Source organism: Myotis myotis, unplaced genomic scaffold, assembly GCF_014108235.1.
Source record: "Myotis myotis isolate mMyoMyo1 unplaced genomic scaffold, mMyoMyo1.p scaffold_m19_p_17, whole genome shotgun sequence".
Lineage (NCBI taxonomy): Eukaryota > Metazoa > Chordata > Mammalia > Chiroptera > Vespertilionidae > Myotis > Myotis myotis.
This window is the reverse complement of record NW_023416321.1, coordinates 35,434,546-35,449,543: the sequence shown is the minus strand read 5'-3', so window position 1 is coordinate 35,449,543 and position 14,998 is coordinate 35,434,546. Positions and strand designations below refer to the sequence as shown.

At 40.3% G+C, this 14,998-nt stretch overlaps 1 protein-coding gene across 1 annotated transcript in view; it reads left to right on the top strand.

Annotated features, from left to right (window-relative positions):
- The window catches only part of METTL16 (methyltransferase like 16), a 68,052-nt gene that overhangs the window by 9,319 nt on the left and 43,735 nt on the right, over positions 1-14,998 (top strand). The window contains exon 3 of the mRNA XM_036341060.1: positions 12,866-13,065. Coding sequence (XP_036196953.1) covers positions 12,866-13,065 — 200 coding nt within the window. The remainder of the gene's footprint in view (positions 1-12,865; positions 13,066-14,998) is intronic.

The window sequence follows — 14,998 nt, the reverse complement described above, 5'->3', positions numbered from 1 at the left end:
AATCTGACCTCAGCTTTGGGATTTAGAGAATCATTTGAAAGAGAAGTGGTATCTTAGTTGAGTTCTGAAGAATGAGTAGAAGTTAGCCAGGTAGAAAGAAGAATATCACAGACTTAAGGAGCAGCATGTGCAAAGAGCACTGAGTAGTAGGGGTACTGCAAAGTTGAACATGCCTAAAATGTGGTGGACAAGTGACCGGAGATAGGGCTGGGGAGGATTATGTTTGTCCTTTATAAGGCCTAGTGAGGAGTTTGGAATTTATCTTAAGGACATGGTGTGGAGAGTTCTAGTGTCTTTAGAGTTACCCATCCCTGTTCTTATTCACTAAAGTTTTAAAGTAGGGGAATAACATATTCAGAATTGTGCTTAGGCGGATGTATTCCAGGAGTATTGTGGAGGATGGATTGCAGGGGAAATTAAGACTGGAGGTACAGAGAAGTAAGTAGAAAATGGTTTTAATAATCCAGATTAGATACATTAGTGGCCTAACTAGGTAGAGGTAGTAGGTATAGAGATTACTGGATGGATTTGAGAGAAATTCATGGATAGAATAGCAGGACATGTTGGAAATTAAGAAGTAGGAGCTCAGTATGGTGTTTAGGATTTCAAATTAGCAAGAGGATAGGTAGTAGTGCCATTTGCTGAAGAAGGGACAAGGGGAAATGAGCTGATTTGGGGGAGGTGATGTTTTCAGTTTCCAGCATATAGAATATGAGAAGTCTCTGGGATATTCAAGTGGAGTATTTCGTAGGCAATTGAGAACAGAAGTCTGAAGGACACCAGTAATGGGGTGTTACTAGTGAAGGTCCTGGTCTTTTTTTTTTTTTTTTTACAGAGAGGAAGGGAGAGAGATAGTTAGAAACATCGATGAGAGAGAAACATTGATCAGCTGCCTCCTGCACATCTCCTACTGGGGATGTGCCCGCAACCCAGGTACATGCCCTTGACCAGAATTGAACCCGGGACCCTTCAGTCCGCAGGCCGACGCTCTATCCACTGAGCCAAACCGGTTTCGGCGGTCCTGGGTCTTTGAACTGAATGCTAAAGGATGAATAGGAGTAGAGGGAAGAATTCCAAGTATAGAGAACAGAATTTTGTGAAAGGTATGTTAAGTTTGGAGACTTGCGTGTAGATAGGGCTAAAGTGAATATAGGATAGCAGATTGGGGAAGAAAAGATGAGACTAAAAGGAAAACAGAACAAGTCACAAAGAGCCTTTCGTAGCATACAAATAGAATGGCCTTGATTGCTTAGGCATTGAGGAACCAGAAGAGGATTTTTAAGATGGTTAGATTTTGTAAATGATTTAAGATTTTTTTTTTTTTTTAAATCATTCAGGCCCAGCTGGTGTCGCTTAGTGGTTGAGCATCAACCTATGAACCAGGAGGTCCCGGTTTGATTCCAAGTCAGGGCACATGCCCGGGTTGTGGACTCAATCCATAGGCTGCTGATCAGTGATTCTTTCTCATCAAAGATGTTTCTATCTTTCCCCCTCCTTTCCTCTCTGAAATCAATAAGAAATATTTAAAAAAAAATCAGTTAGAGCAGACCAAACAGATCTGTTAACACATTTCTGAATAGACATTCAATAAATATTTGTTCAGTCATGAGAATAATTTCTCTATAAAATCTATTTTCCATTTACCTAAGTCATACCTAAAATAAAATTACACATAAATGAAAAAGGGATAGGCAAATAAGAGTTCCTTCCAAATCTGCAAAATTAAAATACAAGGCAAAAAAGCATGAAATTGGAAAAGGTGCTTGTTTATATTAATAAAAGAAATAATTTTCAATGAAAATTTTAAAATGAAGACTTTTAGCGTTTTAAAAAATACAGCAGAAATATCTTTTAAAAAGTGACAATTTGGAGACATTTCTCTTTGTATTTCTAACCAAATAGAAATACTTGGTTAGCAGTGCTGTTAACTATTAATCAGACATTATCTTAGTTAATATCAAAACAATATATATATATTTTTAAATATATTTTATTGATTTTTTACAGAGAGGAAGGGAGAGAGAGATAGAGAGCTAGAAACATCGATGAGAGAGAAACATCGATCAGCTGCCTCCTGCACATCTCCCACTGGGGATGTGCCCGCAACCCTGGTACATGCCCTTGACCGGAATTGAACCTGAGACCCTTCAGTCCGCAGGCCGATGCTCTATCCACTGAGCCAAACCGGTTTCGGCCAAAACAATATTTTGATTAATACCAAACAGTGTTTGGTTAATACTGTAACCAAAAATAAACTCCAGAGTATCCGTGAATGCTTCGAAGACAATTAGATAAAAATACTGTTTTTTAATCCTCACCCGAGGTTATTTTTCCATTGATCATTTTAGAGAGGTTGGAAGAGAGAGGGAAAGACAGAAACATTGATGTGAGAGAAACACATTGATTGGTTGCCTTCTGCACACAACCCTACTGGGGCTGGCAAACCTGCAACCAAGGTATGAGGTATGGGGCCCTTGAACAGGAATCCCTGGGCCAACACTCTAACCACTGAGAAAACTGGCCAGGGCTTTTTTCCCCTTTTTATTGAATTTATTGGGGTGACACTGGTTAACAAAATTATAGAGATTTCAGGTCTGTACACTGTATTGTGTGTTCACCCCAAGTCAAATCTCCATCCATCACCACTTATCCCCCCTATATCCTCCTAAAACTACAAAATGAACGCATATTTTATTACTAGAGGCCCGGTGCACGAATTTGTGCACAGGCAGGCCCCTCGGGGTGGCCTGCAGAGATCTGGCCCCCGCTTGTGCCCCCAGCCTCGCAGCCCTGCAGCCCCGCAGCCCTGCCTGGCATCCCGGCTTGGCATGGTACCGCGCCTTCACCTGCTTCACCATCCTGCCTGTGGGGCGATTGATGGGAGCCGGGCCCCCCACCCAGCTCCCTCAGTGCCTGGGAGCCTGGCAGTGGCCCCGCCCCCTGCTGCCACTGCTGGTCGCTGGCTGTGGGGCAATTGGATCCCCACTCGCACCGCCTTGACCTGGCGCTGCTCCCTCACCTGCTCCACCATCCCGCCGTGGTCCTGCTCTCATTGGGGCCCATCAGGGCCAGCAGCATCTCCACTGCCGCCCACTGCCAGCACTGTGTCACCGACGCCTGCCATATTCTGTGCCACCCCCTGGTGGTCAGCGCACATCATAGTGAGCTGTGAAACGACCACCCAAGGGGACAATTTGCATATTAGGTTTTTATTATATAGGATTTAAAAAATTTTTTATTTTATCATTATTTTTCTATATGAATGCATTTTTTTAAAAAAATAACTTGTATAGACTTATAACACTAAGAGGTGACTTAGAACATTTTCTGGCTTAGTCTGCTGCTTTCCTTATTGCGTTATAATATTAGGGAGAAAAAGAAAATTATATTTTATAGATAACTTGGTTATTGTCTACCTGAAAATACATTTGAGAATTACTTAAAAAATAAACAAGATTGCTGAATGAAATATGCATATAAATATTTAAAACATAAAACATTTATAAGAATCCTATCTAATAAAAGAGAAACATGGGAATTAGCCGTACATCCGCTCCCATTGGCTAATCAGGTCGATATGCAAATTAACTGCCAGCCAAGATGGCGGCCGGCAGCCAGGCAGCTTGAAGCGAACATGAGGCTTGCTTGCTTGCTTCAGTGACGGAGGACTCCAACATTCCCCGCCTGCCGCTGCCGGCCTCTGAGCTTGCAGTTTGAAACATTGTTACAAATATAGAAGCTAAACAAAACCCCAGAAACCTACTTTCAGCCAGCCGGGATCTCAGAGCTGGAGTTGAAACAGTGTTTCGATTATAGAACCCAAACAAACCAGATACCTGCTTTCAGCAGCAGAGGCCTAAGAGCTGGAGCCAAGCCTCAGAGCTAAAGCTGGCCCAGAATAAAAAAAGAAAAAGAAAAAAAGAAGTGGTTGGGAGCTTCAGTCACCCGCCAGCCTGAAAACAGCCCTCAGCTCCTCACCCAGACTGGCCAGGCACCCCAGTGGGGTGCGACCAGCTGCAAACAGCCATCATCCCCTCATCCAGGCTGGCCAGGCATCCCAGTGGGGACCCCCACCCTGGTCCAGGACACCCTTCAGGGCAAACCAGCCGGCACCCACCCGTGCACCAGGCCTCTATCCTATATAGTAAAAGGGTAATATGCCTCCCAGCACCGGGATCAGTGGAGCCGTGAGGCCTCCCAGCACCGGGATCAGCGGAGCCACAAGGCCTCCCGGCACTGGGATCAGCATGACGGGGCAGCGCTCAAACCCCCTGATCGCCCTGCGGCTCTGTGTATGACAGGGGGCGGGGCCACAACCTCCCTATCCTCCCTGCTCTGTTCGTGACGGGACGGTACACCAACCCCCTGATCAGCCCTGCTCTGTGCCTGATAGGGGGGAGCTCCCCAACCCCCTGATCGCCCTGCAGCTCTGTGTGTGACAGGGTGCGGCGTCCTAATCCCCTGATCGGCCCTGCTGTGTGTGACAGGGTAGAGCCATAACCTCCCCATCGGCCCTGCCCTGAGTGTGACAGTGGCGGTGCCCCAACCCCCTGATCGGCCCTGCTCTGTGGGTGATAGAGGGCAGCGCCCCAACCGCCCCCCACGGGCCCTGCTCTGTGTGTGACGGGGTAGAGCCATAACCTCCCCATCAGCCCTGCCCTGAGTGTGACAGGGTGCGGTGCCCGAACTCCCCTATTGGCCCTACTCTGTGAGTGACAGCGGGGAGCTCCTCAATCCCCTGATAGGCCCTGCTCTGTGCGTGACAGGGGGGAGCTCTCCAAGCCCCTGATCGACCCTGCTCTGTGCGTGACGGTACAGATCCCCAAACCCCCTGATGGGCCCTGCTCTGTGAGTGACAGGGGGCAGCGCCCCAACCCCCCTGATTGGCCCTGCTCTGTGCGTGACGGGGTGGCGCCGCAACCTCCCCATCGACCCTGCCTTGAGTGTTACAGGGGGCGGTGCCCCAACCCCCCAATCGGCCCTACCCTGAGCATGACTGAGGGTGGCATCACAACCTCCCGATCCGCCCTGCTCTGTGCATGACAGGGGGCGGCGCCCCAACTCCCCAAACGGCCCTGCTCTGAGCCCGACCAGGGGCTGCACCAAGGGATTGGGCCTGCCCTCTGCCACCCAGGAGCAGGCCTAAGTCAGAAGTTCGTTATCTCCCGAGGGGTCCTAGACTGCGAGAGGGCACAGGCTGGGCTGAGGGACTCCCCCCCACCCCCCACCCCAGTGCACAAATTTTTTTGCACCGGGCCTCTAGTCTATAATAATAAAAGCGTAATATGCTGATTAGACCCGACATCCTTCTGGACGACCTTCCAGACAAAGCCGTGGCGGCGGGGGCCAAGTCAGAGGCAGCCGCCATAGTGGTGGGGGCCAAGCCCCTTGCACAAATTTTGTGCATCGAACCTCTAGTTTTACATAAAAGAAAATTGAAAGTTTTCCAAATACTAGTTAGAAAATATAGTTGCAATAAAAGATTCCATTTACATTAGCAAAGGGAAATAGATTTAGCAAGAAATATGTAAAGATTATGTAAAACAACAGAATTACTATCAGGCCTGTGGACTGAAGGGTCCTGGGTTCGATTCCAGTCAAGGGCACATGCCTGGGTTGTGGGCTCAAACCCCAGTTGGGGGCATGCAGGAAGCAGCCAATCAATGATTCTCTAATCATTGATGTTTTTATCTCCCTTTCTTTATGAAATCAATAAAAATACATATTAAATGAAATACATATCATTTCATTCGATATTTGCCCTCAATTTGTTGACTGTTGCCAGTTTTGTACCATAAACTTAAACTTTATGTATCCCTATTAAAAGAAAGTCTAGTAGTACTTTTAGATAAATTTTCTTTATTCAAAGCTTAGTCTGGCTTCACCCATTATTTCAAATCAGTTAAATCTGAAAAGGAGTGAAAATTGAGTTATCAGCAGTTAAAAGTGTGTATACATTTTTGTGTGACACCCTGTATTTGAAGATGTTTATCCTAAGGCTGTTATAACAAGGAAAATTGGAAATAATCTACATACCAGTGTGTAGGTTCTTAGAATGATGAGGTTCTGTACCCTGGAATGCCATGTAGCCTTTTTATAAAACATTATACTTTTGTTTCAAACTAAAACTAAAATATCTGCATTGATATGTTGTGCATTGAAAGGGACTGAAAGGTTATGAGCCGGGATGTTCAGAGTGGTTGTTTTGTAATAGGGAAAAGTAACTTACTTTTTTTTTTTTTTTCCCCCCTCAGGAAAAAACCAAATTTGTCTATGAAGGGATGGGAAAAGGGTGAGGCAAGTTTGAGGAGAACTTCCTCATCGCTTTAAAGATAGGAGCAACATGAGCTTATTTATTAGTTGGCCATATAATATATTTAGGAGGGTAGGTGTAGGAGAGAGGGGTTGTACTTTTTTAATTTTTAAATGCAAATGACCTTGTTGCTCTGAGACATCATTCTCCATCCTGCTTACTTAGGTAGGAGACTTTGATGATTTTCGGCTTTGATAGAATAGTCTTTATTTTTATAATGTTTTTTAAATTAACTCCATGAGATATAAGAAAAAGAATGGCCAAAATATAAACCCACCAAATGATGGGAAAGGAATATCAGACAAAACATTAGATGGATTGAAGTGTCATTTGTTTGTTCAACTCTGAAGTGGTCTCGTAAGGGATGCAGGGTGTGGTATAGGAAGAATGGGCATTCTTAGTCATCCTAAGGACCAGTGTTAAGGGTACCACTAACCAGCTGTGAGGTTTTAGATAATATTCTTAGCTTTACTGAGATTGAATTTTCTCATCGAAAAAAGAGGGATAAAAGGCCATACTTTGTTTTTAATATATTTTTATTGATTTCAGAAAGGAAGGGAGAGGGAGAGAGAGAGAGAAACATCAATGATGAGAGAGAACCATTGATTGGCTGCCTCCTATATGCCCCCCACTGGGCATCGAGCCTGCAACCTGGGCATGTGCCCCCCACCAGAATCAAACCTGGGACCCTTCAGTCCGCAGGTGGACGCTCTATTCACTGAGCCAAGCTGGCTAGGGCAAAGGCCATACTTTGGATGGTTGTCACACAGGTTAGTAATAATGCATGCAAAGTGACTGGCACATTATACTCAGTAAATGACAGGTACTTTTATCATTATTAAGCCTGGTATAATTGATAAGGTGACGAGGATTGCTGGTGTGATTGATATCACTCTGTTTTTCTTCCTTGCATCTCTCACTGCTTTGTTATAATAATTTCTGACCATTGCAGTTAGATTTCAGTTTGTGCTTTTTATAGTTACCAGCCCCCATAGGGACATTTTGCAATTTACTTGAGCCCTGTCAGTTGAGTTTGAATAGAGTGTGACACTTAACTGTTTTGTTTTTAAATCAAAGACCTAGAATTGAGGGGCTTTGTCATATCTTGTGACTATACCATTTTTAGCATCTCAGTGAAGATCTAATGAATTGAAATCAATGTTGGAGTAAAATTGGAAGGCTTAGGCCTTTGTTGTTACATCAGGTTCAATGTTAGAATGATTGATATTTTAACCATGTGTCACAGAATGTATCCTTCCAAATGCTGTCTGTAATGGTAATACTGTATTCATCAGTATCTGTGCAGGAGTCATTCTGGGGAAATCTGACATGAGCCTGTTGACAATAGGCTATTTTGTGAAGCTGGGCGTGTTAAACAAACAACAAAGACTGATAGAATAAATTGCTAATTTCCACGTGAGAGCTAATTTTAGTTCCTATGATTTCAGAAACGAGAATGAAAAAGATCTTGCCTATGTTCAGGATTATTTTAATGTCCCAGAGTGCTAAAGTGACCTAGATATTTAACTAGTAAAGTCGGGTGACTAGACTTTGTCCTACAAAAAGATTTCCAACCCTGAGATTAGTGTCTGTATTTTCTTAGAAGAAAATGAACACTTGTTGTTTTTTTTAAAAAGTCTAAGAAGCAACTCTTGATTTTTCAGCTTTCTTTCCTCAATTAGACTAGCCTCTGCTTGATGTATTTTGCTTTTTGGAGATTAGCTTATTAATAAATTGTATGCTCTAGTCCATCAAAGTGAATACATATATATATACATATATACGTATATACACACATATATATACATATATAGAGAGAGTAGCAGAACTGTTTCTATAAACAATTGTTTGAAGACACTAAGAAAAAATTACATTGCTGTTTCTTTGCTCCAGATGTTTGATGAAGCTATGTAATAATGCTCAAGCTGGAGCACTATTTTTTTGGTGATTGCTGTCACGCGGGAAATGTTCCTGTTTGGTCTCCAACAGACTTGTCCTCCTTTCATGGAAACAAAGTACTCTGGAACCAAGGACCTGTTTTCCTTTTTTGAAATTGTTTTTTATTGTACAGACATTTTAGAGCCCTTAATGGGAAAGGACAGAAATATATTCTTCCTAACTACATTTATAATGGTAATGTTACAGACATAAAAGAAAAATGTCACAATTCTTCTACCATAAAAATCTATTTGTGTTTAAGCCCTTGTCCTTATATAGTAATTTTTGTGGTTGTAATTTTGATACAGATACAATCATAGGACTTATTTTTACCACCGCTTGATGACATTATATTATAAACATTTTCCATATAGTTACAAAACACTATTATGAAGGTGATACTATATGAAATGTATTTAGATAATATAAAAATATGAGGAGAATGAAAGTCTTCATTCCTACTCATTTACCCAACCGTTATACATACAGGGCCTTTTTTACTTGGTTTTTGTTTTATTTTTACAAGAATGTTATCATAATGTACATATATGCTTTTACTTAAACTTGTGGCTTTTTGTTTTTAAATCAAGGAATCCTCTTCATACAAGAATATGTGAATCAGCCCAGTCTTAGTCCTTTCAATGACTGCAGAGTATTCTCTTGTGTGGATGTATTATAACTTTTTCAATCAACTCACTGTTGTTTACTTTTAGGTCATTCCTAAATTTTTTGTAATACAGAACAGATTTATTTAACTGTTTCTCTTACTGTTGGTCTTTTTTTTCTCTATTTTCTTTTTTCCCATCACCATTTTTTTAAAATATATTTTTATTGATTTTTTACAGAGAGGAAGGGAGAGGGATAGAGAGTTAGAAACATCGATGAGAGAGAAACATCGATCAACTGCCTCCTGCACACCTCCCACTGGGGATGTGCCTGCAACCAAGGTACATGCCCTTGACCGGAATCGAACCTGGGACCCTTCAGTCCGCAGGCTGACGCTCTATCCACTGAACCAAACCGGTCAGGGCTCCCATCACCATTTATTCCCTCTATGCCAGTGGTTCTCAACCTTCCTAATGCTGCGACCCTTTAATACAATTTCTCATGTTGTGGTGACCCCCAATTTCATTGTTACAAATTGAACATAATTAAAGCATAGTGATTAATCACAAAAACAATATGTAATTATATATGTGTTTTCCGATGGTCTTAGGCGACCCCTGTGAAAGGGTCGTTCAACCCCCAAAGGGGTCGCGACCCACAGGTTGAGAACCCCTGCTCTATGCCCTCTTCCATCTCCATTCCTCCTGCCCCCCCCCCCCCACACACACCCTCCCCTCAGGACTTCTTTTTTTTTTTTTTTAAGTTTTACTGAATTTAGGGTAAGTCATTGGGTTTTGTTAGAAAATTGATATACTGTTAACTGTATTGGAAAGGATAAGGAGGTGCTTGGATGACCAAGTTTTTTTTTCTTATCGTTTGCTCTAGCTAGCTTGGGGATCTACGTGTAAGAGATTAATCCAGGTAGTTTATTAATATTTTGCAAGTAGGATTTTAGGTTCTTTGGTTAATTTAGGGTTATCAATAATGGTCATTATCATTTTCAGTATTTCAGGATCTTTGCTTTTGTATGTTACTATCTAATTGCTTATTTAACCGATGGAGATGTTAATGGTTTTTGGGTTTTTTTATTCTTAAACTCAGTTGTAGAGAAGAATGAGTTGGTGGAAAACACAATAGAAGGCCATGAGTTTGGCTTTTGGTTCTGTTCAACAACCAAATATTACTACTACTATTATATTCTAATTCAGTGAAATACTCCATCTCTGCTCTGGATCTCATATCTTTCCCTCATCTCAGGAACTTTACACAGCTCAGTTTTCCTTCTCTTAAATATTTAATCCCTGTCAACTAACTTCTTCCCTTTGACTTTTTAAAAAATATATATTTTTATTGATTTCAGAGAAGAAGGGAGAGAGAGAGAGATAGAAACATCAATGATGAGAGAATCATTGATCGGCTGCCTCCTGCACACCCCCTATTGGGAATCAAGTCAGCAACCCAGGTATTTTTCCTGACTGGGAATTGAACCATGACTTCCTGGTTCATAGGTCGATGCTCAACCACTGAGCCACACTGGACGGGCCCCAATTTTATTTAAATGCCAGTACAAAATAACATTCAGAAGTTGCGGGACAGTAAGTCAATATATGCTACTCTTAGGTAATATTGTTCAAATTTATTTTATAATGTATATAGGTTAAGTTTTTCACTAGGAAAATTCTGAGATTTGACACTTTAGATTTTAAGGCTTTGAACATAGATATTATATTGGTATATACTTATGTATGTTTAGCAATGAAGTTTAGAAGTAGATTAAGCCTCTATTATAGAATAAAGAATGTGAATTTAGCCCAGGTAGCTCAGTTGGTTAGAGTGTCATCTTGAAACACCAAGGTTGTGGGTTCGATCCCAGTCAGAGCACATACAGGAGTCAACAATGAATGCATAAATAAATGGAACAAGTCTTTTTTTTCCCTCTCTGTTTCCCTCTCTCTTCTCTCCCCTCTCTTCCCCCCTCTCTAGAATCAATCAATTAAAAATAAAAAAAGAATGTGAATTTATTTGAATGCTGTAGTATGATACTCAGATGTGTAAACTTTCCATGTGTAAAAATGGACTCTCATTGCTTGTTGTGTGATTTTTATTTATATGAAGTATCCACAAAAGGCAAATCTATGGAGACAAAGTACATTAGTGGTTGCCTAGATCTGAGGGTAGAAACAAGGAATGACTTGCAAATAGGCATAAGGCTTCTTTTTGGGGCTGGTGGAAGTGTTCTAAAATTGGATTATGGGGATGGTTGCGCAACTTTGTGAATATGCTAAAAACTATTGAATTGTATACTCTAGGTGAATTTTATTGTATGCAAATTGTACCTCAGTAAAGTTGCTAAAAATAGTCAAATTTTAAATTTGATGTAATATTTGTTATATTTAAGTATCATATTCTATTTTCATTATTAAACATTTTTTCTGCTTTCTACTTTTAAGTTTAATTTTCAAAGAATGTGCTAATGTCAAATCATGTTAATTGATAATAGTAAAAATGGCCAGCATTTCTAAAATAATTAGTATGTACTGGGCATTATGCTAAGTACTTTTCAAGATTATCTCTCAGAAACACTATGATATATGTATCATTATCCCTATTTTACAGTCAAGGAAACATGTCCTCAACTTGTCCTAAGTCACATAGCTAGGTAAGGAGTCAATCAGACAGGAATTGGAATAGAGACATTTATCTTTTATCTTTCATGTGTGAAAATGCAGTGTCATTGATGGGAATTTATACTATCATTTGTAAACTGTGTGTTAAACACCCTTGTGTGGATATTCTACACCAAGCATGTCAAACTCAAAGGCTAACACGGGCCAAATAAACAAGGTTTAAGTTGCCAAAACCGGTTTGGCTCAGTGGATAGAGCGTCGGCCTGCGGACTGAAGGGTCCCAGGTTCGATTCCGGTCAAGGGCATGTACCTGGGTTGCGGGCACATCCCCTGTGGGGGATGTGCAGGAGGTGGCTGATCGATGTTTCTCTCTCATCGATGTTTCTGACTCTCTATCTCTCTCCCTTCCTCTCTGTCAAAAATCAATAAAATATATTTTAAAAAAAACAAAAAAAAAACAAACAAGGTTTAAGTTTATGTGGGCCGCAAAAAAACAAAAGCTTCAATTTTCATAGAAACGTAGGTTTATTTCGATAGAGACATGCTGAATACAAAGGGCTGAAATAAATGAGTAATTGTTGGCATAAAAGAATAGAACCTTTTAATAAAAATTAATATTTTTTCTTGAACATTAACTTACCAGACACTGAATAACTGCACAAGTTAATAAGCGTAACTCAAATAAACCTGTTTTTCTTGTTCTCCGAAAGCGAAATATTTCGTGTTGCGCACACCAAACAAGTCAGCCCCAGACTGGATGACATGGCAGTTGGCTGCTAAAATATTCGCTGGTAGAATTAGTGGAGAGAAATGGTGCGCCTGCATGTAAGGCGCGTAAGGGAAATGAATGCAACTTGATTATAGTAATCAGTCATTAGTGAATGTTGTAGTTTGTTATTAATAACTAGAGGCCCAATGCATGAAATTCATGCAAGAGTAGGCCTTCCTTCCCCTGGCTGCCTGCACCGGCTCCCCTCTAGCACCCAGGACCCTGGGCTTCCCTCTGGGCCATCAACAGGTACCCGGGACCCGGGCTTCCCTTGCAGCCCTGGCTTCATCCGGAAGGATGTCCAGTCTAATTATCATATTATGCTTTTATTATTATAGATAATGTATAACCGGATATTGTAAAAATTAAGTTATGAAATTTTTATTAAAACGTTTCTTACATACCATCATATTGGCTGGGCCACTAAAATATTCGTTGTGGGCCACATGTGGCCCGGGAGCCATGAGTTTGACATGCTTGCTCTATACAGCTATTTATGTGTGATATATTAGGAAATTCAAGTGGGTGTTCAGTATTGCCTGGCTGCCATAGAGCTTGTACAACATATTGAATCTTATTAATCTGTTTTACTTCTTTTTCTCCACCCCACAGTCTTAATTTTAAAGATCCCGAAGCAGTCAGAGCTCTGACTTGTACTCTCCTAAGGGAAGATTTTGGACTTTCTATTGATATTCCATTGGAGAGACTAATTCCCACAGTTCCCTTGAGACTCAACTATATTCATTGGGTAGAAGATCTGATTGGTCATCATGACTCTGACAAAAGTACTCTCCGAAGAGGAATTGACATAGGTATGTGGTTTCAAATTCTTCTTTTGACTACATGTAAGTCTTATAAAATTTTCAAGGTTGAATTCTTTATAAACTTCTCATGTATTATGTGAAAGAACCTGACTATGGATATTACTGCTCTCATTTGCTACATGTGGGCTTTTCTGCCATTAATTCCTTTTGAGCAACAAATAGGGAGCAAATGGGTAAGAGAGGCAAAATGAGTGAGGCTCTTGTTTTCTTAGCTTTTCAGATTACCATGTTGGTATCTGTGTCTACTGGGTATTATTTTTACTCTGAATTATTTGATATTAGTAACAGAATCTCCATATTGTGATTTTTGTGATAATGGCCAGTTGATAAAAGATTGTGTAGGTCTGAATACTTTCAAGAACCTCTTGGTTATTTGTAGAGTATTTAATACAGAAATTAAAGATGGGGAAAATCATGAGTCAAAGTAAGATATTCTCTTAATTGCAAATATCTACAATGGAGAAAACTGTTCAATTTGATTCATTTAGGAGAGCAAGTGGATATACAAAAGGAAATGAAGCCAAGGTATATTTAGCAATTATAAATGTGTTATATGTTTGTAATGGCTAACGTTTTTATGTTTCTCCCATGATGGCATTTAAAAATTTTTTTAATCCTCACCTAGGATATTTTTTCCATTGATTTCTAGAGAGAGTGGAAGGGAGGAAGGAAGAGGGGGAAGAGAGAAAAAAACATCAACGTGAGAGAGACACATCCATTGGTTGCCTCCTGCACACACCCCTACCGGGGCTGGGGAACCTGCAACCCGAGGTACGTGCACTTGACCAGGAATTGAACCCAAGACCCTTTGGCATTTTATATTAAGGAAGAACAGTCTCAGCCATTTTAAGTCAACAAACGAGAGTGCATGACCAAAGAGATAATCTTACCTGACAATCACCTATTTTAGTACTAACTACTCCATGCATGTACTGCTTATCCACAGCGAGAGTAATTCCAAAACTATTTCCCATAAAGAGATTTTCAACTTTTCCTTCTGAATGGCTGATTTCTACAGTGCCATTTAAAAAATAACATACCATGAGTCAAGAGAAAAAGACAGGTTTTTAAGAATCTCTTTTTAAAAAGATAGTTAAACAGAAAAAGAGATAGTTATATTTTAACTTGGAAAAATAATATATAGAACTTGAATAATTTAAAAAAGAAAAGGAAAGATCTGATTATATTACTAAATACTGTCAGGAACAACTAATACCTGTTCATGCGAACCATTGAAACTTATTTTACTCTTTCTTCTTTTAGTCACTACATGAGGTCCTAGGGCTGATGCTCTAACCATCGAGCCAAAACAGCCAGGGTTGTTGTTGTGTTTTTAATTTTTAACTACACGTTCACTTACCTGATTGATTAATGTCTTTCTCTACCATCAGCTTGCAAAGTGCAGAGCCTGTTACCTTTTTGCTTACTATAATAACCAAGGACTAAAAACGGTCTGTTGCTTAGTAGTAGGTATCCAGTTAATAATTCGTTGGATATTGATAAGTGATTCTTTCAACTTTAAAAAATCTGAACACCCCATATAAGCTAAGCCCTATATAAAAATAATGGGGTTTAACAAAAGCTTCTGCCCTTTTATGTTCATGGCTGATGGGTTATAGAAAGCTTAAAAGGCTTGAGAGCCTATTTGGTACTAATTTATTTTAATTATGCCCTAAACCTTCTAAAATAACACTTGGGGATATAGGAGGTTAATGGATTTTAGCTTTTCATAAGGGGCACTGGTGCTGAAATCACATTCATTCTAATTAGGGTTCTATATAAATTCTTCCCCCAGACTCCATCAGTTTGCTCTAATTCCATGATTATACACTTTCCATTTTTATTTATCGTTACAAGATTTTTTTACCATTTAAGAATGTCATTCAGCTTTCTGAGGGGATTAGGGTTTTAAGAATTGAGA